A 26,310-nucleotide genomic window follows, 5' to 3' on the forward strand; every position below is an offset into this window, starting at 1 on the left:
GCCAAATTATGGTAGGCTATTTATTTCTATAAAACAGAACTTCTCAAAATCACATTCACGAATAAAGAAAAATGTGACTAAATCCCAAATATGAATAAACACAAAATGATATCAAATAACATCAATCATAGGCCCACACACACACTCGGCAACCTATGGTCAACTCACTTGTAAACCAAACCCCCGTTGCAGGCCTAAGTCGTGGCTTGGGAGCGTAGAGGTCTAGAAACTGTAGTGGCCGCTTCGCTTGGTCACACAAGCAAAATAAAAAATGCATGTGCCAGGGAACATTCAGAGGTGGGAAGACGAGGGAAAACTGGGTGATGGGTGCTCTGTAGAAGAAACGGCAGTGAAGAAAGAAACAGCAGCAACAGTCAAATAGCGCTCCAACAGAAAAACAGTTCTCCAAAGTGGTCCAACTGTTGTGGTTACACCGCCCCGAGCTGCCTCCCCGGCACGTTCAAGCCACTCCCCCAGCTCGGACGTGCCGGAAACATCCGAGCGCTCGGCTCGCGCTCTGAGGAGACGAGCGCTGCACTGCACCAGGTGTTTGCCATCATCCATCAGGCACACCTGTGGCAATCAGGCAGCCTTCTACAAGAAGCCTCCCAGAACACCACTCCGTGCTTCGACGTACTGAACCCTGTGACTCTCCCTCCGCGATTTCCACGGCTCCCCGCGTCTCCCTCGTCCCCAGCGACCTTCACGTTTCTCCCCGGACCTCTCCTGCGATCTCCCCCCTTGTCCCTCTATCTCGACCCCTCCTTTCGGACTCGACTTCCCGGATCTCGGACCTGGACTTTCTCGGACAACCCCTCTTGGATCACGGACTGGACTTTCTCGCCAGGTGCACGCACATTTTTTCAACACCTCCTGGTCATTTACATACCGCACCACACATTGGCTAAAAACACTCACACATAGTTATACACGCAAACCACGGGACACCACACATAGTTTATTCACACATCCCACTAACAGAACGCCTTTTTTTCACCATACATTTCCCTCCCACAATAAAACCTCCCTTTGTAGCTTTTGAAGTCATCTCGTATCTGTCTGTCTTGGGTTTCGCCACACGGGTCAGGTTCTGGTGCGCGAGCATAACACCAACATAGCTGTCCTCTCTTACAGTCGCAAATCATCCGTCTCCCGAATCAAACGAATCAGCTAAGCAACAAGTCCATACACTATTTCGTGGCGAGCTAGCAATAGCTTGTCTTAACCAATTTTTCAAAGCTGAGATAACTGCTATTATGTTAATACTAACGGCTACTCACAATTAGCAACACAGTGCAAAGCTAACCGCTATTATGCTAACGGCTACTCGCGATTAGCAACACACTGCGTTTTTACACCATAACATGTAGTCACAGTATAAAAATCAGTACCCAACCTCATATTTACCTCTTACAGATCACAAAAAAACCGAACCCTTTGGGTAACTGTTTGTCAACCACTAGGTTAGGAACACCTCTATTTTGTCCTTCCCTATATATTTTTAACTTATTTAAACATTATGAACTTAATTTTTAAAACTATATCCTAAATGAATTTCAAACAAATGTCTAAATGCATTTAGACATTTGTTTAAAATTCATATATATACATACACACACACACATATATATACACACACATATATATATATACACACACACACATACATATATACATACAATATATAGTTTTCAGAAATTGTCAATGGTGTTGATAAAAGTGCTCAATAAATGAGCGGAATATCAATATAGATGTAGGAATATCAATATAGATTTTTTTCCCTACTCACACACAGACACACACACACACATATATATACACTGCTCAAAAAAATAAAGGGAACACCTAAAAACACAATATAGATCTCGATGAATGAAATATTTCAGCTGAAAATCTTTGTGTATTAGACAGAGGAATGTGTTTAGAGCAAAATAACCTAAGAATGATCAATGGAAATCAAAATCATTAGCCCATTAAGGTCTGGATTCAGAATCATACTCAAAGTGGAAAATGAGAACATAGGCTGATCCAACTTCTGTGGAAATTCTTCAAGACGATTCAAAATGAGGCTCAGTAGTGTGTGTGGCCTCCACGTGCCTGTATGCACTCCCTACAACATCTGGGCATGCTCCTGATGAGACGACGGATGGTCTCCTGAGGGATCTCCTCCCAGACCTGGATCAGGGCATCGGTCAATTCCTGGACAGTCTGTGGTGCGACATCGCGTTGGCAGATGGTACGAGACATGATGTCCCAGAGGTGCTCGATTGGATTCAGGTCTGGGGAACGTGCAGGCCAGTCCATAGCATCAATGCCCTCGACATACAGGAACTGCTGACACACTCTGGCCACATGAGGACGAGCATTGTCATGCATGAGCAGGAACCCAGGGCCCACTGCACCAGCATATGGTCTGACAATGGGTCTGAGGCGCTCATCCCGGTACCTAATGGCAGTCATGGTACCTCTGGCTAGCACGTAGAGGTCTGTGCGGCCCTCCAAGGATATGCCTTCCCAGACCATCACTGACCCACCGCCAAACCGGTCATGCTGGAGGATGTTGCAGGCAGCAGAACGTTCTCCACAGCGTCTCCAGACTCTCTCACGTCTGTCACATGTGTTCAGTGTGAACCTGCTCTCATTTGTGAAGAGCACAGGGCGCCAATGGCGAATCTGCCAACCAAGATGTTCTCTGGCAAAGGTCAATCGGGCTGCACGGTGTTGGGCTGTGAGCACAGGCCCCAATTGTGGACGTCGGGCCCTCATACCATCCTCATGCATTCTGTTTCTCACTGTTTGAGCAGAAACCTGCACATTAGTGGCCTGTTGAAGGTCGTTTTGTAGGGCTCCGGCAGTGCTCCTCCTTTTCCTCCTTGCACAAAGGACCAGATAGCGGTCCTGCTGCGGGGTTGTTGTCCTCCTGCGGCCCCCTCCACGTCTCCTGGTGTACTGGCCTGTCTCCTGGTACCTCCTCCATGCTCTGGACACTGTGCTGGGAGACACATCAAATCTTCTTGCCACAGCACGCATTGATGTGCCATCCTGGATGAGCTGCACTACCTGAGCAACTTCTGTAGGTTGCAGATACCGCCTCATGCCACCTCTAGTGGTGAGGGCACTAGCAAAATGAAAAACTAACCAAAGATCGGCCAGAAAAGATGAGGACAGGCAAATGGTCTGTGGCCACCACCTGCAAATCCATTCCTTTTATAGGGGTTGTCTTGCAAATTGTCTAATTTCCACCTGGTGGAAATTAGACAATTTACCAACAGGTGAAATTGATTCACAAATCAGTGTTGCTTCCTAACTGGACAGGTTGATATCTCAAAAGTGTGATTGACTTGGAGCTACATTGCATTGCTTATGTGTTCCCTTTATTTTTTTTAGCAGTATATATATATATATATATCTCCCATTATCTGCACCGCTTATCCTGCTCTCAGGGTCGCGGGGATGCTGGAGCCTATTTCCGGCAGTCATTGGGCGGCAGGTAGGGAGACACCCTGGACAGGCCACCAGGCCATCACAGGGCCGAGACACACACACACACACACACAAACACACACACACACACACACACACACACACACACACACACACACACACACACACACACACACACACACACACACACACACACACACACATACCTAGGGACAATTTAGTATGGCCAATTCACCTGGCTTACATCTCTTTGGACTGTGGGAGGAAACCGGAGGCACCGGAGGAAACCCACACAGACATGCGGAGAACATGCAAACTCCACACACAGCACGACCCGGGATAACCCACCAAGGTTGGACTACCCCCAAGGCTTGAACCCAGGACCTCCTTGCTGTGAGGCAACCGCGCTAACCACTGCACCACTGTGCCGCCCATATGTATATAGCAAACCTATGCGCCAGTGCCCTCCACCACCAAAAAAGATAGCATACATTAAATCCAGACAGTAAAAAGATAGATACATTTATTAATTTGCCTTCAGTCTGCTTGGACTACCCCAGAATAGTAGTTATAGTACTGGAGTACATTGACACACAGAAATTATTCCTTTTAGCAGTATGATCACCAGCTAGCTTAGTATAGCCAGGTTTAATGTTTTATATTTTGTACCTGTAAAGTTTTTAACGCTCCGATGCTGGCTGATGAAACCAATTCAGAGTGTGTCCTATAATCTGTCTCTGTTTGTTTATATGTTTGTCTGTCTGTCTCTATAAAAAAAAAAAATTATGAACATGGGTTACAAAGGCAGAATTCAGTAGCTTTTGAGGGAAGGTTTTCATTTCAAGAGCTCCCCACTGTGCGCCGTTCAGGTGTTGTAAACCGACGGTATCCACTACATGTAGCAGTGGTTCATATTTTAAAAGCCGGCGGGAACAAGCGGCTAAAACGTCTGCAGTATGGAACTTAAACTGGAAAATCAAAGCAGCCCAACAGCCGCTTGTAATGTTCGCAGTGCCGATGTTTGGCAAGGCGGTGGTAACCGGGCTTATTTCAACATGACCAAATATTATAAAACACTTTAAAAGAAATCACTGAGGTTCATATGTTGTTATTTTGAGTGTCCTCTGTTTTCGAGACATCCCTAGTTTTCCAGACATCCCTAGTTTTTACGCCATGGCAGGGATAACATCAGTGGGTTTTAACCTCATCTAGTCCTGCAAATCAAAAGGGGCGCCGTGACTCTGATGGGAGAGAGGGTACGCGATCTGGGAATAGCAACTTGGTGATGAGAGTAGCAGTTGGGAATGTTTTCGAGGCCTTCATCAAAAGCAGCAGTGAAGGGAGGGGGATCGTTAGTGAAAACACTGGGGGCAGACGGAGGCGGCGGCAGGGTGGGTGAGATAAGGGTGGGCAACATAGCGATAAGGGCTACACGGGAAGCCGAGCAATGGGGGAGGGGGGGGAGAAGGAAAGAGACGGCGTGAGACAAAGAAAAACAGTGACTGACATACACAGCAAGGGTTGTTAGCACTGGGAGTCAACCGGAGAGTCACGGCGATCATTTGCTATTGGCGGTACATGTGGACTCAGAACAACATATAGTCTGTGTTCGCTTTAATTTCTATTTGATGTGTGTGTTTGTTTGTTAACACTATCATTAGTCGTGATTTGTGTGCGTGTGGTTTTGGTGCCCTATCTTGCATACTGTATCTGTCAACCTGGCACGCTTCAACATAACCTCCCTTCTGCCTTTGCGTGTGTGCAGACCTGTGTATGTCTCTGCGGTGTGCCCCCAGTCGAAACACATTGTGGTGATGGTGGACCACGGTGCGTCAGTGACCGACACCCAACTGCAGATTGCCAGGGATTCAGCACTGGTCATCGTCAATGCCATCGATGAACACGATAAGGTTAGTTGAGACAGAAAGGAACATTTTCATAAACTTCATGTGGGAAAGTAAGAAAATGGTGTTTTGGTATGTACCTTGCTGTAGAAATGAGGGAATGCCAGTTCATTTGAGGTGGTACTTTGAACGTTTTTTTGAAGTTTATGTAGCACCAAAGAATAAGGTTCTCCATTTAAAGAGCAGATGAATGTCAGAGCTGCGAAGCTGTACAACATTTACAGTGAGGAGCCTCTTCTATCTCTTCCTTAATACTATTTATGGTGCTCCCACTGCCAGTTTATCCAGTATCCAGTATCCAAAAGTGATTCTGGGTGTCCGGGTAGCATAGCGGTCTATTCCGTTGCCTACTAACACGGGGATCGCTGGTTCGATTCCCCTGTTACCTCCGGCTTGGTTGGGCGTCCCTACAGACACAATTGGCCGTGTCTGCGGGTGGGAAGCCGGATGTGGGTATGTGTCCTGGCCGCTGCACGAGCGCCTCCTCTGGTCGGCCGTGGCGCCTGTTCAGGAGGGAGGGGAAACTGGGGGGGGAATAGCATGACCCTCCCACATGCTACGTCCCCCTGGCGAAACTCCTCACTGTCAGGTGAAAAGAAGCGGCTGACAGCTCCACATGTATCAGAGGAGGCATGTGGTAGTCTGCAGCCCTCCCCAGATTGGCAGAGGGGGTGGTGCAGCAACTGGGACTGCTCGGAAGAGCAGAGTGATTGACCGGGTACAATTGGGGGGGGGGGGGTAAAAAAAGTGGTGCTAAAATTTGACCATAAATTATTCCCCATTCTTTTATCTCCCCGTCTTTTCTAGATCTCCATCCTCTCGGTAGCCGAATCAGTTCGCTCCTGTTCGCTGGACCAGTGTTACAGGAGCCTGCTGTCTCCGGCCACCAGCGAAACCAAAAGGAAGATGAGCACCTTCATCTCCAACATCAAGGCCTCGGATGGCGCCACGCAGCACGCGGCAGGCTTCCAGAGGGCCTTTCAGCTGCTCCGAAACACAAGCAGCCTCAACAAGCACACAGCCAGTAAGAATTGTCATGGGCAAAACCCATTTGTATGATGGAAATTGGCTAAATACAATGCACTAAGAAATGCATTAAATCCAGCTGTTTCCAAGGTATTGTGGGTAGATAATGGATTTGTTTTGCCTTTGCTAATATGATATAGGATATTGTATTGGTTTAATTTAACATGCATTCATATAATATGCAGACATTGATGATGGTTTTTGAGCCCATGCTTTCTCTGTGGTTTTGTGTGTGTGTCTGTATGTGTCTCTGTGTGCGCGCCTTTGTTTGTCTGTGTGCAACATCTTAGCCACAGACATGGTAATTATCTATCTGTCATCTGGCATCACATCTCGGGAGTCGTCGGAGCAGGAGAAGAGAGCGACACTCAGTGTGGTCAGAGAGGAGAACAGACACCTCAACAACTCCGTAATGATCCTCACCTACGCCCTCATGAACGGTATGCGACACACCCACCCAGTAGCCTCTTCACATGTCAACTGAAGGGAGATTGTTGGAAGCGTGTGGTGACTCCGAAATGGGTCGTGAAGAAACGAATGTGTCAAGATGAAAACCTTAAAACCGTTTCCATGCCCATGTGAAGCTGGCTTGAGGAGTGCAAACTATCATGTCGATAACCCATGTATATGAAATATGCAGTGAAACGAAGATCAGTGTCATCATACACGGCCATTCGTTTCGGTATTCCATAGAAAAATCATGCTAACCCATACTAATCTAACGCTATAGCGCAACAAAAGATGTGTGTCAGCACAACCATTTCAAACTGAGCAGGCACAGACAGTGTAGTGTAGACCCTTTTAGAGCCTACGTAATGATTACGTTTTGCCTCCAGCTAAGCTCTGCCCACAAAAAAACGTCACTATGTTTGGTTTCTCTATCAGGTCGGTGTAAATGTCTGGCCACTCCGCAGTAGATAATCCTGTCAAATCGTCCATCCATTGAGTGAGCGTGTATGGGTCGGCCGATCTGGTCCCGTTGGTTAATGTTAATTTTTTCAAGTAAGACTCGCGGTCCTGGGGAGAAAGCAACTGTACATATTCAGAAATACGCGTTTCTTTGTCCATCGTAAATATACAAGCTGATAAAACGTGCTAGTCGGCAGCTAACTAGCTAACGGCTTCCCTTAAATGTCTTGGAGGGGAATGTTTTGCCTCCAGCTAAGCTCCGCCCACAAAAAACGTCAATATGTTTATTAACAGAAAAGGGGTCAATTAGACACACGAGGCTGGGATTTGTATATGGGCCATGGTTACATGTTTGCATACGGACCATGTTTGCATACGGACCATGGTTACATGTTTGCATACGGACCATGGTTACATGTTTGTCTACGGACCATTGTTTCATGTTTGCATGCGGACCATGCTTACATGTTTGTATACGGACCATGGTTACATGTTTGCATATGGACCATGGTTACATGTTTGTTACCCCACAACTCATAATCCTGAGATGATGGTATGTTCCCTTTACAATTTTTAAGCTCTCTCAGTTGTTCACTCACACATCCTTGCTAGGTACAGATTTGTGGTTTTGATATTTTCTATGCATTGCCAATTACTGTATGTTTAATGTGTGTGTGTGTGTGTGTGTGTGTGTGTGTTGGAAATGATTTTTGTGTGTCTTTGGTAGGATGTTCTTGAGAGAGGATAGAAGGTTAGAGAGGTGCTCGAAAACCTCAAAGGCTTTTTTTGTTGTTGTTTGTTTTCAGTGTGAGTGTTGGTGCTGTTGTGTGTCCTTCCTTATTCTCTTTTATTGTCCCTTCACTATGACACACACTATGCACCAGCATACTCCTCTATTGCCCGCATAAGCCCAAAATTAACACAAATCTTTTTTGCATTAGGGAATGGAAATGAGGGCCATATAAGAGGGAGAGAGTACTGGGATTTCAAAGGGTGTGTGTCTGTGGGACTGGTGTGTGTGTACGTCTGCTTGCACTGGTGTGGGTGTATGCATGGGACTGACAGAGGACCCTGTCCGTTTAAAGAGCTCCACGATGAAAAGGATGCAAAAATCTATCATCCTCTGAGTTTATTAGCAATGCATATCAACATTTGTTTTTCTGCTGATACCATTATGCACAGTTGAAAGGCTGTGTGTATGTGCGCGTGTGTGCAATATTTGCATGCATCCCTTGCCAAATGTGAATTGTTGCGTCTCAGCTGATGAGACGCTGCCCCCACACTTCTGTCCCTATAGGACTGTGCGTGCGTTGGCCCACATTGAATTTTCCTTTGACTCTTCTTTAGCTTACCCCATTTCATCGAACGCCGTGAGACAGCATTCGATGAAAGTGTTTCCATTCGGTGTTGCCACCCACGGTGACATTGTGTCCAGTCCAATGGAAAAGGCTTGGCATTAACATTTGATTATGCTATAATCCAGTCGGTGATCGCGTCCTGGCAGACGATCCCTACTCTATCATCCCCAATAGATTGCCGAATGCCAGATCTTCCAGATGACAGCTGCGTGGGCCAGCCATCGCTATCCAGTCCCCTCTAAATGACCCCAGGGCTTGGAAAGTCAGAGTCGGGGCTGGGCTAAATTCTGGAGCACTCATTTACAGGCCAACTTTTCATTTAGTTTGCAGTGGTGAGGCTTTTGTGTGCTTGTCATAATCTGTGGGCTTGAAGAGGGTGTCGTTCAGCAGATGGCTTGGATTGAGTGTGAAAATGTTTCACTGAATATTTCTTTTGATTGAGAATTAGAAGTCAGTGCCCGCCCTGTCAACCCAAAACCAGCCTAACTGTGAGGCTGTTTATACCTAGTGTCAACGTACGTCTTGGCTGATCCGATCACAAGTGGACAGCTCTGAGGGCGTCCGGGTAGCGTAGCAGTCTATTCTGTTGCCTACCAACATGGGGATCGCCAGTTCAAATCCCGTATTACCTCCGGCTTGGTCGGGCATCTCTACAGACACAATTGACCGTGTCTGCGGGTGGGAAGCCGGATGTGGGTATGTGTCCTGGTCGCTGCACTAGCTCCTCCTCTGGTCAGTCGGGACGCCTGTTCGGGGGGGGGGGGACTGGGGGAAATAACGTGATCCTCCCACACGCTACGTCCCCCTGGTGAAACTCCTCTGTTTCAGGTGAAAAGAAGCGGCTGGTGACTCCACATGTATCGGAGGAGGCATGTGGTAGTCTGCAGCCCTCTCCGGATCAGCAGAGGGGGTGGAGCAGCGACTGGGATGGCTCGGAAGAGTGGAGTAATTGGCCAAATACAACTGGGGAGAAAAAGGGGAAGAAAAAAAAAGACAAGTGGACAGCTCTTAGTACAGATATGAATGCACCTAATGTGTCCTAATGTGTCCATCAGTCGACTAGGCGGTAACCAGGGCCTCCTCTTGGTTTAGTTCAGTTTTTTTTTTCTTTTAACCTCATCTTTTGATTTCTGACACACATCAGACCCACAACTGTGGAAGAGCCCCCGCCCACTTGCATGTTCAAGTTCATCTTGAGATTCAAGTTCATTTATACACCGCAGCACAGAGCCCGACCCTCTCAGACCCGCTGGAATAATTAAATAATTTGAGCCTGAACCAACGTGAGCGGGTCGAGCCTGATGGGGGTTCGGGTTGACAATTACACACTCTGGTGTTCAGACATTTACATTTTCCTACATAACGAGTTTTAAGAATGAGTTTCAACTTGAGAACTTTCCATTTTTGAGCACAAAATGGAAGAACATCGCAGCCTGACGATCCTGATTCACTCAGTTCATTTTCCTCATCAGGTTCTTTGTCTCTATCTGGCGCGACATGCAGCGGCTGCGTCCATGCCATTGTAATAATGTGGAACTATTTACCCACAATCGACTATTTCTTAAATGCAGTATGTCAGGTCAGGGGTCTGAAGGCTTTCAGACAGATCTACATCAAAGTGCCGGTTTATTTACATGGCACTTTTTAAAAACCTGGTGTGCTTTCAAACAAAGTGGAAAGGAATGTAAGAGAAGAAGAAAAAGTTCAATTCAATTCAATTCAATTTTATTGTCATTAAAAACAATGTGCAGGCACATGTTAAAAATTAAATGAGGGCTGTGGCTTCACCAAACAGTGCAAGACAGACACAGACAAACACAGCAAACACAGTATAAGATACACACACATGACGACCAAAAGTTAAAAATAAGTTAAAAAAGAGCCTGAGTACAAAATATTTAAAAATATCTACAGACATTCAATGGGTGGCCAGGTTCAGGTGGGCAACAGCTTGGGGAAAGAAGCTGTTTTTGAGCCTGGTAGTGAGGGCTCTGAGGCTCCTGTAGCGCCTCCCAGAGCGCAGGGGGGAGAACAGTCCATGGTTGGGGTGGGTGGGTTCTCTGCTGATGCTCAGACCCCTTGGAAGGCAAAAGTTAAACGCCTGTTGCTTCAACTCCTCGTAGTTGTATTTCGTGCCACGCGGCGGGTTTGAGATGAAGGCAGACACAGTTTTAGGCGATTAACACAGTCTTTATGTCATAATGTCTTTCATTTGTTCACTCGCATGGGCCGCTGGGCTGCTCTCCGGCGAGCCACGCCCCCTCTCTCTCCGGCTGCAGCCGAGGCTAAGCCACACACCCTACCACGGTGATGTACGTGTTTATTTGCATATAGAGCGGGAAAGTGAGGTCCAATCACAAGTGGTCATTCGAGATGCATGCCAGGTGTGAACTGATGTACTTCGAGCTGTCCACATATGACGCATCTTAATGCCAGGTCTAAACAGCCTCTGTGGGCCTTACATTTACGTTGCTATCTGTTTACTTTCTCAATAGCCTTTTACCACATTAACCATTTTGATATCATTTGAGGTTGAGGTTCAAGAGCCGTTAGTATAAATTATTAACTGCTGTTGGGGTTTACTTTGTGGTTCTCAGCAATGTGTATTCACTTTTTTTTAAAAGGACTGCTTCATAATAACTTCTTTCACGAATTGAAAATGAAAGAGGGGTCAGTGGATTTCATTTATATCCTGGGTGGAATTAGATTTATGTGCTCTTTGTAGGGAAGTTTTCTATTTACCCCCCTCCCATTCAACCCCTTCCATTTATTCTGATAAGAAACTTTTGACCGCTTCAAGGAGTTAAGTCAAGTTTTTGCCAAATGCTTGTTCTCAACATTGCTACCTGGTAAATAACATTTACAGCAATCAGTTAACTCATTGGCCCCCCCCCCCCCTTCTGTGTCTCTCACACACACACACACACACACACACACACACACACACACACACACACACACTGTCGCTCTCTCACTCACACACACACACTCTTGCTGTCTCTCTCTCTCTCTCTCTCTCTCTCTCTCTCTCTCTCTCTCTCTCACACACACACTCACACTCACACACACTCTCGCTCTCTCTCACGCACACACAGCCACTCTCTCTCTCGCTCTCTCTCTCTCTCACACACACACACACACACACACACTCGCTCGTTCTCACTCACTCACTCACTCACTCACTCACTCACTCACTCACTCACTCACTCACTCACTCACACAAAACCTCTCTGTCTCTCTGTCTCTGTCTCTGTCTCTGTCTCTCTGTCTCTCTCTCTCTCTCACTCTCTTGCTCTGCTCCAGAGGGAGTAACAGGGCTTAAGGAGCTGGCCTTCCTGCGGGACCTTGCGGAGCAGAACTCTGTTAAGTATGGTGTTGACCGCTCTGCTGACCGGGACCGCTCCGCTGCAGCACAAGCCGGGGCAGCGAGTGCGGGCATGTTGCCAGTGGTGAAAGGCGGTATGATGGTACTGAACCAGCTAAGCAACCTGGAGACTACAGCGGGCCGCTTCTACATTAACCTGCCAAACCGCATGATCGACCTGGCCCGTTTCAGCCTGCCCTACGCCGACCCTATGGGAGACGGTGAGTGGACTGGAGTTGCCAGAGCTGTGGTAAATTCAACCGGAACTGGTTTCGAATTGGTCAAAAAAAGGATAAAATGGAGTAAAATCAATGAATCTGATTAACATTTTATATAAATACTCTGTTATTCTCAGTTGAACTGACCAGAACTGTATTAAAAAGAAATGAGCTGAGCAAAACTGAGTTAAATAAATGAATTGAGCCCAGTGGATAGGCTCCAGCATCCCGCGACCCCGAGAGCAGGATAAGTGGTTTGGATAATGGATGGATGGATGTTAATAATTGTCAATTCAAAGTAATAGCGTGAAAGTGAACAAACTTAAGTTGGATTATGTACACTGATCTCCATTAAGCTAAATGATAGTAAGTAAAACAATCTAAACACAGCTTAACTAGTCTGGAAAAAATTGCCCTAGCTGAACTGAACATAAATCCAAATTTGTCGTATCTGAATGGATAGCAAATTAGATGTAATTAAATCATCTGCAGTGAACTGATTTACACCTGATCTTTTTTTTCAGTGTTAGACAAAATGAGCTTTGCTTTAATAACTTGTTCTTCCCACAGGTTTCATCATGACTGTGAGCCGGCCATGTTACTTTGGTAACCTCCTGTTGGGCGTGGTGGGGGTAGATGTGAACCTGGCCTACATCCTGGAGGACGTCACATACTACCAAGACTCTATGGCCTCTTATACTTTCCTCATCGATAACAAAGGTCAGAGTAAGATTCTTATTCTTAAATACTCTATCTGTTAGGAAGGTGATTTGCCAGTTGTTGTTTCTTCCTGGTATTTCAAGGTTTTTGGACAGTTCATTCTTAGTTTTTCCTTTCTTTTACTCATTTCTCTTTATTTCCTTTATCCTGCCTTTACTCATTTGTATTTAATTATCCTATCACACAAACATTGATTTTATTTTTCCAAGGGTGGAGAAGTAGTCTACAATTTCATTTTTTCATTTTTATTCTCCAAGAATATCCTATCATTCACACAGTTGAGTGGACAGGATTTCACACTATTTGAATGTTGTGAAGTTGCTAATCACTCCATTGATCATTGTGCTTAATGGAGGGAAGATGGATAAGCAAGTAAAAGCTGAGCTCACAACGTTAGGTATTGAACTGTCCTAACAGGAAGATGTTACAGACGTTCTCCCTTTTCAAATTAGCAACTTTTTGAAGCCCAAATAATTTTAAATTAGCGCTGCATGCTAGTCACTCTAAACTCCTAAAAGGAACCCACTTCAAAAATTGCAGTTACCACAAGCCATTGTAAAATTAACTAAAATTATCAACAGAATACAAAGAAATAACGGTTTTGATGTTATGTCAAAGACGTCTATGTATTGTGTTGAAGAGACATCTACTGAAGTTAGCATGCTAACCAGCTAGACCTGGCCCATCCTGTCTCATAATACCACTTTGTACCTCAAGAAGCGATAGTGAGTCACTGTCGCGTCCAGTATGCCCTCAGTCCAGCATGAGAGGATGAGGAAGTAGTGATGCTCTGAGGGTACTGGCACACACCCTCTGAACAAATGCTCGTATCTCAGAAACTATACATCGCACAGCTTAGGTTTTCACATAGTGAGTGTCACAAGAAGTCGGTAAACATTTTGATGTATCACATTTTCGAAAAGAGGGAAAACTGAGGCTGTTACAGCGATGTAAAAACAGCAGAAATTTGGGAGATCTGGCGTCTCAGCTAGAGCGTGCCATATGTGGTCATGGAATGTTAACAAATGGTATGCGCACCCTCCGAACAAACACTCATATCTCAAAAACAATAAAATTTTAAGTCTGATATTTTCTCTTCGTGGATGGCTCAACAAGTTTTCCTACGTTTTGATTTATTTTTTGGGTTTGTGCATGCAAAACTGCACGAGCAGTGGCGAGTTAGAGATCCTTGTGGCGAAAGGGCAGTTCTAAATTCCTATAGGAAACCTATTGGGGGGAATCCCTTTGGGAGGAACTGTGCATTTCCTCCCAGCTTTCTGGTAATATGCTGCCCCCTATTTGTTTGGAGTATGAATTCGACAGTTGGTCAATTCTTACACATAGCCCCTTTAACATAACGTGTTTTTGGATTTCAATGGGGCGATTTAGCTCTACGGTATTCCTAGCCAAAAGAAAATGTCAGAATGTTTTGCAAAGAGGGAACATTGGTATGCATGCTTCTTACAGACATGGAATTACCAGAACTGAACCACAAAGTGTGCAGGGTAGTATATTTGGGTTTACTTTGTCTGTTTCAACTTCCTAAGTAGCTATTTTTTTCCTAGTTACTCTTTATTGACATTATATCCAGGTAGCACATGCATTTCTTCCATACCCTACCATAGCTCAGGGCTGTAGTGTTTACATCTGGTCTCGGTTAGTCTTGGCCTCAGCGGATTTGGTTTTGACTTGAACCGCTGGTAAACAAAAGCACGTGTTTGTGCCCTGCGAGCAGTGGGAGCAGCACTGTTGATGGGAACAGTTTGATCTGGTGATACCATCAACACGTATTGGTGCCACTTTTCTAATTGTAAGAATCATTCGGCTGTGTAAATGATTCACTTTCCTTGTTAACAGTGTCCCAGCGTGAAACAGTCCACATAAAATAAAGAGTAACCAAAAACCAAGTGTTGGTTAGAGGTTAGGGAAATGGAATTAAAGCAATTGCTAGTATAAAACACTAAGTTTGAAAAGTTTGGCTACCTATAACTTTGCACCTGAGCTGCAATGTCAGGCTCAATGGAGAGATGGGTAGAGATTAGCAGGGGGGAAGAGGACACACTAGGAGTGGGAAAGGAGAATCGAAGGGAAAGCAGGTGAAAGAGATATGGGATAGGAGTGAAGAGTGGATGTAACGGAGGTTTGCACAGTGGTGTTGAGGAAAAAAGGTGGAAGTGAGTGGTGGGATAAGTGTTATTTCAGCAGATGGGCGAGCGAGGAGAGAAATATAGATGTGGGACCCAACGACTGCCAGCTTTTGCTGTAGTTTTCTGCCTGATAAATTGAGAATGTGGGTTCCATCATCAGTGGCGTAGTTCTCTAATGGGCCAGGGAACTCGAATTTCCCACAATCTCAGGACATGCTGTCAAATACAAGATCCCAAACCTGTTGGGTGGCGCTAGCAGTACAAGCATCACAGATTGACCATCGTATTTAAACACCCATAGATCTCATAGAAATTAACAACAAACGTGTTTTTGACTTGACATCTGAGCAAGTGATGGGAGCAGCAACCATACTGTGGACGACTGGCAGGATCCACGAACTCGACAACATTTGGTCAGAAGAGGAAATACAGCGGGAGGTTTCCTCAGTAGTTCACAGTAAAAAGTGGAACAAAAAAAGTTGCTCAGTGTTTGTGGAACCAGGGGTCTGCGGGGAACATCGAAATGACCTTGCCAAAAGGTTTTAAAAAATGGAAACACGACTACAAGAAAATTAAAGACTAAAACAGTCTTAGTGGTGCAAGGCACTGGCCGCTGTTCTTGGCTGCCGGCCAGCAAACTACAGCGCCTGCAGACTCGATTCAGACAGAATTGTGGCAGACAGTTGATGGCAAGGAAAATACTCCTCCTTCTGCAGGAGGTAAATGCATATATTATTGAGTTTAGCATTTGTTGTCCTTAATGTTTGTCGTAGCTTTTGATTTCATGTGTTCAAATTAAGATTTTGCAAAATTTGGTTTGTTAGATTCAACTAATACGTAACATGTTCCATGCCAGCAAATGTTTTATTTAGGTACCCTTCCTAACGGTATCCTAAAGCATATCAGTTTAAGTCATGTCAGTTTATTTGGTATTTGTACTGCGTTGGCTCCTTAAGTTTTTGCATTTTAATGCAATTGTTTGAATTCCTACTTTGTTTGTCATTCAAAAGCTTTACGTAAGGAACAGTTTTATAAGAAAAACAAGCAAGCACCGCCAGCAAGTTTCATAAGTTCAATAGTGAGCAACAGAAAGGCGTCAATGGCAAATACATCAAAATATATCTAAGTAACAAAAACATACAGTATTCAAAAAGTGCATGGGGTAGATGTGCACACTGTGTGTATCCTCTCTTTCAACTTGGTCTTTGTCATATAGACGTTGCATTGAGGTAAAAAGAAAAAAAGGGGGGGGGGCACACAAGATTATTATTCTAACCTCATCCATAGTTTGCAGTGTACTGCTTGCTTCTCGGTGTTTTTGTGTTCTACAGTGTATATTGCTTCTGCATAATGACATCCATTGCTCAACCGTTGCATTTTGACTGGTCACCCTCCATCTCCCCCCCAGTCTTTGCAAGTGTTTTAAATGCAATGGAAACAGGACTTGCTCCATGTGCCCTGGAGGTGCCCAGTAGTGTTTGTTCACGCAGCCAAGTTCCCGTATCCATCCTATGGAAAAACGCCTTTTGATGCAAAGGGTCGGGACGCTACTGACATGAATACAAACAGAACAGTATTCCTGTGCACACAATTTGAATCGGAGTAGAATAAGTGTCCCTATATCAGAAATTTCCAACTATAAGAGCTTGTTTTTGCCAATGGGTTCTTAAGCTGTACAGCCCATTTAAAGGGTGAACCCATTAGTTCACTTTGAGGCACCTGAGTGGAGCTTTATGCTGCCTACTTGCCATTCAGTAAGACTCTTTGGCCGCAGAATCTGAAAGGTTTGTTATTATAATAAATATCCCATCAAATTATTGCCTATTACAGCACCGTGCCTATTAGTGCACCATGCCTATTAGTGCCCTTCGGTAAACAAACATTGACAAATTACTTCCATTAAAGCCATTAGCTGACATTTAAACTGTCTGCTGAGAATAAGAACTATACGGAGGTAAACACTGTGGAATAGAGGCTACCTGACCAAGGCAGAAAATAGCTGCTATAATATATATATATTATGGGGAATGCTTAGCTTATCTTGTAATTGTGCGCATCCATTTCATTTGTGTGGGTGTCGTTTTGGATAATTCAGACTAATGCAGGCAAACACAAGCTCGTTTGTGCATTTTATATTTATTCAAATCCATATTTAATATTTTATATAAATGAACTTGTGTGTGTATATATAGCGGTATCTGTGTACTCAGCAATGTGATTGTTTTGGGGTTGTTTTTTTTTTAACGTCTGTTTCCTTTTGGACCCAAAATGTTCATTGCAAATGGATATCCTTAGTTTACCTGCTTTTCACTCCATTATATCATGCCCTAGTTTATTTTCTTGATCCCATCACTGTGTACTGTAGTCTGTTATTCTCCTTCAGGGTTTTAAGATGTGGCACCTGCTGCCGCTGCCGGATGCTCCCTCGACACACACTTGCCCAAATATACCCTCAAACACACCACTGTGCCCGCAAGCCCACTTACACCCGGTGTACCAGAGTGATGGGCATGAGCCAAGACATGCTGTTTGCTTACTGTGTTAAACATACATGGCCTTCCCGCCCCTTTTCCTTTCTCTCCCAAAGCCACTACTGCTGCTATTCAGAGCTGGGTTTAGGCACACACACACGGACTCATGCACTTATACACACACACACACACACACACACAAAAGACCGACAACCCCGAACAGCCTTTTGGGTCTCCCTGGCAGCCCTGCGGTTGTATATTGTTGCAACTGTGCTCCAAGAGGGCTTTTTACATGCCTTGCTCAATGGAAGATTTTATGATACGAGCAACTTTTTGGATCTTTGATGTTGCTGTTCAGAATAACACTTAAGCATTTTTAGTTGACGCCGCTATGAATGTTTAAGCGCAGTCAGCCTTCACTATTAACTGGTGTTGGAATCAACATACCACCACTGGCAGGCAGGCTTTTCCAACTTTATCGGCCTAATGACTTGTTAAAAAATACATCTGGGGAAAAAAAAGAGGAAATTATACTGCCTGAATCAACATCATCTCCCCTTGTCCGGTGTGCCCTTTTACATTTTTGAAGATATTATCATGAAAGTTGGCAGTTAAGTATTCAGAAACCATTGACCTGTGTAAATTAAAAGTATTATACTTCCTACTAAAGAGAAATATCTTTTATAACGCCAGTCTCATTGCCATTCCAAACTCCCAACACCGATTCACTGCACATTTTATGACATTTACCTTTACTTTTTCTCATTTAGTACACACTTTAATCCAAAGTAATTTTCAAAGAGAGCCACCAACGAGAAGATATATTTGTGTGTTGACCTACATGCATCTTAGAGTACTGAATACTGATAGTATCATAGCCAAGAGTGCATGTTGGGATTTTCATTGGGAGTGAGGAAGAAGGACAGGATTAGGAACGAGTATATTGGAGGGACAGCTCAGGTTGGACGGTTTGGAGACCAAGCAGGAGAGGCAAGATCGAGATGGCTTGGACATGTGTGGAGGAGAGATGCTGGGTATACTCATAGAAGGATGCTGAATATGACGCTTCAAGGGAAGAGGAAAAGAGGAAGGCCAAAGAGGAGGTTTATGGACGTGGTGAGGGAGGACATGTAGGTGGCTGGTGTGAAAGAGGAAGATGCAGAGGACAGAAAGATATGGAAACGTATGATCCACTATAGCGACCTCTAACAGGAGCAGCCAAAAGTAGTTATAGTAGTAGTAGTAGTAGTAGTAGTAGAAGACCATAGCCAAGAGTGCATGTCATTTCTAATATGTTCAGTGTAAGACCCAGACCACAGCGCCTACCTGAGCAGCGTATGTGCGCTGCGAAACCTCTTCCATTTCATTTAGCCACCCATGTTAACAGGTTAGAGCAGGTGTCCGGGTAGCATAGTGGTCTATTCCGTTGCTTACCAACACGGGGTCGCCGGTTTGAATCCCTGTGTTACCTCCGACTTGGTCAGGCATCCCTACAGACACAATTGGCCGTGTCTGCGGGTGAGAAGCCGGATGTGGGTATGTATCCTGGTCACTGCACTAGCGCCTCCTCTGGTCGGTCTGGTCGGGGGGGACAGGTTACGACCAGGACAGCTGGGAAGAGTGGGGTAATTGGCCGGATACAATTGGGGAGAAAGGGGGGGGGGTAGAGCAGTAACACAGCACAGCTCAGGTGTGGCTCAAGTCACCTAGAGTTTTGGCGTTGAGCCTATTTTCTCTCCGTGAGGCATGCGGTTCTCAACAAAAATAGACGGTAAAAATGAACTGTTGATAGTCATACTGACATCATACCAGCAACATTACATGACTGACAACTGCCACTATAGTTTCATTGTCCGTTCTACATATTTTTTACAATTGAGCACACGCTTTAACCTTTTTTTCTGTCTAAACTAAATATAAATGAAATTTATAATGAAAGGAAATTAAACATTTGATTATTGATGGCCATTATCAAAGGCAAACCCGATGCAGAATGATAGGACTGGCAGTAGCAGTGCTGCAGCAGCGATGCTGTCTGTGTGGACGCCACACACACGCAAGCTGCAGCAGTGACTCAGCCATCACGCACAGGTCGGTGTAAGCGGAGTGGACTGGACCTAAGTGTGCAAGGAGAAGAGTCACTGGTGGTGTTGTGGATGTTTTGGGTTTTTTTGTTGTTGTTTTTTGCATGGAAGCGTGTGGACATCAACTCACATTTCCGTTGTTGATATGTTGGTTGTTTGGTTTTCCAGGTTACACCCTGATGCACCCATCGTTGACACGGCCTTATTTGATGACAGATCCTCCTCTGCACACAGACATCATCCACTATGAGAACATCCCAGGATTCCCTGCAGTTAGGCAGAACATTCTCAGGTGAGGAGGGAGGAGGGGGATGGCTTTAGCAGAATAGGAAACAAAACAAAACGAAGGACTGAACTTTAAAAAACAGTTTTATCGGGGTGACTTTGTTTTCACAGGCTGTTCATTTACCTGCCATTAAAATGTGTCAGGTGGGGGGGGCGTCCGGGTAGCGTAGCGGCCTATTCCGTTACTTACCAGCATGGGGGGTCGCCGGTTTGAATCCCCATGTTACCTCCGGCTTGGTTTGGCATCCCTACAGGCACAATTAGCTGTGTCTGTGGGTGGGAAGCCGGATGTGGGTGTGTGTCCTTGTTGCTGCACTAGCGCCTCCTCTGGTCCGTCAGGGCATCTGTTTGGGTGAGGTAGGGGGAACTGGGGGGGAATAGCGTGATCCTCCCACGCGCTACATCCCCCAGGTGAAGACTGGATTAGAATCCCATACCGTGTGCGGATGTAGTCAGAGGTGTATGTGTCCACATCAGAAATGCAGTGTGAACACGCATGCATTACTTAACCACTTGGGACTCGCCACATTCATCAACTGCATTAGCAGAAATATGTATACCTTTGTGTGCCATTGTCGCCATCAAATCTGTAAGTCAGCTACCAAAAACATTTGCAGCAACAGATACCTGTGAATGAAGCAACAACGACATCAAGTTGCCATTTCTTCCTCTGATGTGATGAGTCCATTCAAAATAAACTAAACTTGTCCCAGACACAATCTGGATATATCTGGATATGAGATGCCGGGTCTTAAACAGGTCCTAAAACCAGAAGTACCTCCAACCACCAGCACTACAACATTTTAAGCAAGAGTGCCCCAGCATTTGATATTTGTTGTGTGTGATGTGACGCTTAATGTGGTCTGTGTTGTGTTGTGTTTTTTTTTCAGTCTCCCTCTGGGCAGCCAAGTCATCACTGTGCCAGTCAATTCTTCTCTGTCCTGGCACACCAACCGACTCAGAGACCCCAACAAAGACGCATACAATGTCAGCTATGCTTGGAAACTGGTATGTAACGGGAGACTCGTCGGTTTGTGAATTTTGTTTTGGCTAGTAGTCAATTTCATAGTCTTGTTTTGAACTTTGTCCTCGTTTTGGCTTCAGTAGAATCCAACGGGTTTACAATAACAAAGCAATAACAGGGGCGTCCGGGTGGCATGGCAGTCTATTCCATTCCCTCCCACCCTGGGGATACCGGGTTCGAATCCCCATGTTACCTCCGGCTTGGTCGGGCATCCTTACAGACACAATTGGCCATCTGCGGGTGGGAAGCCAGATGTGGGTATGTGTCCTGGTCGCTGCAGTAGCTCCCCCTCTTGTCGGTCAGGGCGCCTGTTTGAGGGGGGGGGATGGGGGGAATGGCGTGATCCTCCCACGTGCTACGTCCCCCTGGGGAAGCTCCTCGCTGTCAGGTGAAAAGAAGCAGCTGGAGACTCCACGTGTATAGGAGGAGACATGTGGTAATCTGCAGCCTTCCCCGGATCGATAGAGGGGGTGGAGCAGTGACCGGGACGGCTCGGAAGAGTGGGGTAATTGGCCAAGTACAATTGGGGAGAAAAAAGGGGGGGGGGTCCAAAAAAAAAGAAGAAAGAAGCAATACCAGTATCAACTGTTCAACATGTACACACACATGCACACAAAATGAGAAAACCACAGGGGTTACATGCAGTAAGATGCTGTGTTTTGGTGACAGAACACACATGTAATAATATACTTTTTGTAAAACGGGAAGGTGGAAGTTAAAAACTGGAATTTAACTGTAATCTGGGAGGGTGCGCCTAAGGAATATTTTCAGTTTTGGTACTTACACTTTTTCACAAATAATGACCCCTTTATACATAATAGGCTTGAGCCTAGTTAGGCCAGTGAACTAGTTTATAGGTGTCATGTGACCTCTGCACTGGTTGTGGGCCATCTGGCCATGCTTACTGCTGGACCATGCTACTCTCTATTGCTGTCTTTTCTCTAGTCTCGCCTTTCCGTCGCTCCTTCACTGCACCCTCCCCTGATACCTGAAGTCAGTCAGTGTAATTAAACCAGTTTGTTCCAGCCCTGAAACGGGCCGTCCTCCCTATTGGCTCTACTCCCAGACACAAAGTGTCGTATTTTAGTAACACATGGCAAAAACGTCATGCCACATTTTGGCTTTTTTGACATTTTGATTTTTGGCAGAGTAGAAAATATCATGCTTGATTTAGGCATTTCATTTTTGACATTTTTTTTTTAAGCTTTTGACATTTTGCACATATGCTAACACTTCATCTTTGCTGTGACTTTGGCAGACGTTCCAGCCTTTTTCAAAATCTATTTTCCGGAGTCAGGGAGATGTTAAATTTACCTAGAAAGCTTGAGTGGAGAAGAGACCTTCTGTCTTATATCAGGCATGTTAACGCTAAACCGGACTGATTCATGAAAAGCTCATTTATTTAAATGCTATGCTTCTGACCAAAGCTAAAAAAAAAAGTTGGAATGTCTGTAAAATGTTAAAGGAAATGAAGAATATTATGTCTTCGGTCTGTGTTTGCGTGATTCATTTCATTATATACACCAAATTCTGTCCGGCACATAATGGCAGTCGTCATAGGTTGGCTATGAAATACAGTTTTCAGTCCAACTACTGCGGTATGGTCACTTTTAGACTTTGGGGGTGAAGGCTGTCCATTGCTATATGTTTCAGTGTCCCACTGTTACAGGGACTTTTCCTTCTTTTGGACACAAGATGGTACGTCAGACTTGCTCAGTGGTAATGGTGAACATTAGCCTGGTCAGCGAGTCCTGTGTTCGGAGATCTGGCCGCTTGTCGAAGAAGAACGAAGAGCAGCAAATGGAGTCGGCTAACAAAAAATATTGCAAGCAACAACACATGGCGCCAAAAAGTTGTTAACCATCCACAACAGAATACAACATCTGTCATTTCGTACCGATGATCTTTCTCCTTACAGACCGACAGTATATCGTGGAGGTATTTTGTTAAGGTGTGATGTCGGTCTGTGAGAAGAAAGAGCACCGGCAGTACATAACAGACGTTGTGTTCTCCGGAGCGTGAGTGGAACCCATGGTGGACCCTCTCCTCCGTGCATCTGATAAGCCTTTAGCCTGAAATACATATTGGACCCCTTCCTCCCCCTGGTGTCTTCTAGGTGCAGGACACGTCGTTCATCTTGTGCATCGTGTACGTGCAGCCTGAGATCCCAGTGAAGCAGCTGAAGAACCTGAACACTGCTCCCAGCTCCAAGTTACTCTACCACCGCTTGGACCTGCTGGGCCAGCCCAGCTCCTGTCTGCACTTTAAGCAGCTCGCCACTGTCGGTAAGGAATTTATAAAGATGACACAGTCACAGTTTCTTCTTTTTAGGATTAATATTTACTGTTTTTTATGCTATCAGTAAGTCAAGGACGACTAGTGCAGTGGTTTTCAAGCTATGGGTTGGGACAGGTGGGTCATGGGATGTCCACAATATACACATTTTGTGTGGAGACATCTTTTGTGATAGGACATGTTTGTTATTCAAATAATAAAAGAAATGAACATTTATACTTTGAGTCAATGCGGAGTATGCAATGATTTAATTGTAGTCTGAAACATGACTAAAATAATGTTTAGTGTTGCATCCGGGTGGTGTGGCAGTCTATTCTGTTGCCTACCAACACGGGGATCGCCGGTTCGAATCCCCTTGTTACCTCCGGCTTGGTCGGGCATTCCGACAGACACAATTGGCCATGTCTGCAGGTGGGAAGCCGGATGAGGGTATGTGTCTAGCATCTCCTCTGGTCGGTCGGGGCGCCTGTTCAGGGGGGGGAGGGGGAATAGCGTGTTCCTCCCACGCGCTACGTCCCCCTGGCGAAACTCCTCACTGTCAGGTGAAAAGAAGCAGCTGGTGACTCCACATGTACCAGAGGAGGCATGTGGTAGTCTGCAGCCCTCCTCGGATTGGCAGAGGGGGTGGAGCAGCGACCGGGACAGCTCGGAAGAGTGGGGTAATTGGCCAAGTACAATTGGGGAGAAAGCCCCCCCCCCTGCCTGTTTCATATTGAAGACTGAAAAGGGGAATACTGCAGTTATGAACAATATAGACAGGGTTGTTGATTTTCTCACTTCTTGACAGTTAATGAGAATTTTTCACTTATTTTACTGCACAAAATATTTGATGGGTCCCGGGCCAAGAAATATCTTGGTTTTAGTGCACTTTTTGTTTTTAATATTTATTGTGTTATTTGATTTTATGTGGCACGGAGGTCCTTGTGAAACGTAATTTCATTCCCTTGTATGTATGAGACATGCATATAAGGCAATGACCAATAAAGCAGTCTAAGTCTATCTCCACAGGTGGGTCACGGCAGGAAAAAGATTGGGAACCCCTGTCTTGAGGACCAGGATTTAAAACATTTTTTTTAATATCAGGCAGTCCTGAAGCCTTCATTAGTGTCACACTGACTTAGCTCGTTTACCTCTTTAATTCTCTCTCTCTCTCTCTCTCTCTCTCTCTCTCTCTCTCTCTCTCTCTCTCTCTCTCTCTCCTCTCTCTCTCTCTCTCTGCCTGTCTCCCTGTCTCTCTCTCTCTCTCTCTCTCTCTCTCTCTCTCTCTCTCTCTCTCTCTCTCTCTCTCTCTCTCTCTCTCTCTCTCTCTCTCTCTGTCTCTCAGAGTCTCCCACAGTGATGTTGGCAGCAGGTAGTTTCTCCTCTCCATACGAACCACCTCAGTCAGCCAGAGACAAAGCGGATGGTGGAGCACTACACGGCCTACCTAAGTGACAACACCAGGCTCATAGCCAACCCTGGCCTCAAGGTACACAAACTCAGGGGCAACTCACACTGGGCAACACAAGTGATCTCATAGTTATCCCCACCCTTAATGTACACACACATCCAAGCACATACTGCACATTCTGTTGTGCTACTTTGTCGATTTAATAATAAATGTGCCCTACAGCCAACCCTGGGGTCTAAGTCTCACTTCACATTATAAGTTTCATTTTTCATTGTATGGATTTTGGACAACATGTTATTTCTCTTGTTTGTAGAAAAGACCGGCATTCTTAACCTTGGTACTGCTACTGTTAAACCTATACATGCAATCTTTTTTCATCGAATCTAAGCCTGACATCTCAGTAGGGAAACAGTCACAATTTTCAACGTTTTGACGTCTTGGTGAGCAATCCGTGAATGTGAAAACGTACTTCCTGATTTGCCGATCGGCTGCATTGCAGAAGAAAGTGAATCACAACGCTAGATGCAGAACTACACGAACATGTGGATAACAGCGCTACATACAGCTGTATAATGTAGCATTGTTGTACACATTTTCTTATACAGTTCAGCCTTAACCAGGATGTAGGTTTTTGTATTCAGGGATTGTCCACCAGTGATGTCATCGTGGACACAAGTTTGGCGGGGGATCATAAACACACAGAAGACTGCTCAGTATTACAGCTTCTAATGGAGTGTTATCCCACGACGTAACAAATAAAAGGATAAACCTGAATGGTACAGTGAGGGGCTCTGTTATGCTGTGGGGGGCATTTTCCTGGCATGGTTTGGGTCCACTTGTCCCCTCATAGGGAAGGGTCACTGCAAATCAATACAAAGTATTCTGAGTGATCACCTTTATCCTGTGATGAGACATCTCTATCCTGATGGGAGTGGTCCTCTTCCAGGATGACAAAGCCCCCATCCACAGGGCACGAGGGGTCACTGAGTGGTTTGATGACGATGAAAATGATGTAAATCATCTGCTATGGGCTTCACAGTCACCAGATCTCAATCCAGTTGACACCTATGGGAGATTTTGAACCAACGTGTTAGACAGCGCTCTCTACCACCACCACCATCAAAACACCAAATGAGGGAATATGTTTTGGAAGAATGGTGTTCATCCCTCCCGCAGAGTTCAGAGACTCGTAGAATCTATGACAAGGAGCATTGAAGCTGTTCTGGAGGCTCGTGGTGGACCAGCACCTTACTAAGACTCTTTGTGTATGTGTATATGTGTGTGTGTGTGTGTGTGTGTGTGTGTGTGTGTGTGTGTGTGTGTGTGTGTGTGTGTGTATATCCAATATCCGAACTGCTTATCCTGCTCTCAGGGTCGTGGGGATGCTGGAGCCTATCCCAGCAGTCATTGAGCGGCAGGCAGGGAGACACCCTGGACAGGCTGCCAGACCATCACACAGGGCTGACATACACACACACACACACTCACACACACACACACACACACACACACACACACACACACACACACACACACACACACACACACACACACACACAAACACACACACACACACACACATTCATACCTAGGGGCAATTTAGTACGGCCGATTCACCTGACCTACATATCTTTGGACTGTGGGAGGAAACTGGAGCACCCGGCAGAAACC

The 26,310-nt window shown here is 45.3% G+C and overlaps 1 protein-coding gene across 1 annotated transcript in view; it reads left to right on the top strand.

The window, feature by feature from the left end:
- cachd1 (cache domain containing 1) overlaps window positions 1-26,310 on the top strand; it is a 165,833-nt gene that overhangs the window by 119,162 nt on the left and 20,361 nt on the right. Inside the window, 10 exon segments of the mRNA XM_056276772.1 lie at window positions 5,210-5,354; window positions 6,156-6,372; window positions 6,665-6,814; window positions 11,945-12,226; window positions 12,794-12,943; window positions 19,814-19,937; window positions 20,821-20,938; window positions 23,071-23,239; window positions 24,574-24,623; window positions 24,625-24,717. Of these exon segments, the coding sequence (XP_056132747.1) occupies window positions 5,210-5,354; window positions 6,156-6,372; window positions 6,665-6,814; window positions 11,945-12,226; window positions 12,794-12,943; window positions 19,814-19,937; window positions 20,821-20,938; window positions 23,071-23,239; window positions 24,574-24,623; window positions 24,625-24,717 (1,498 nt within the window).

Source organism: Lampris incognitus, chromosome 3 (genome assembly GCF_029633865.1).
Source record: "Lampris incognitus isolate fLamInc1 chromosome 3, fLamInc1.hap2, whole genome shotgun sequence".
In the NCBI taxonomy this organism is placed as follows: domain Eukaryota; kingdom Metazoa; phylum Chordata; class Actinopteri; order Lampriformes; family Lampridae; genus Lampris; species Lampris incognitus.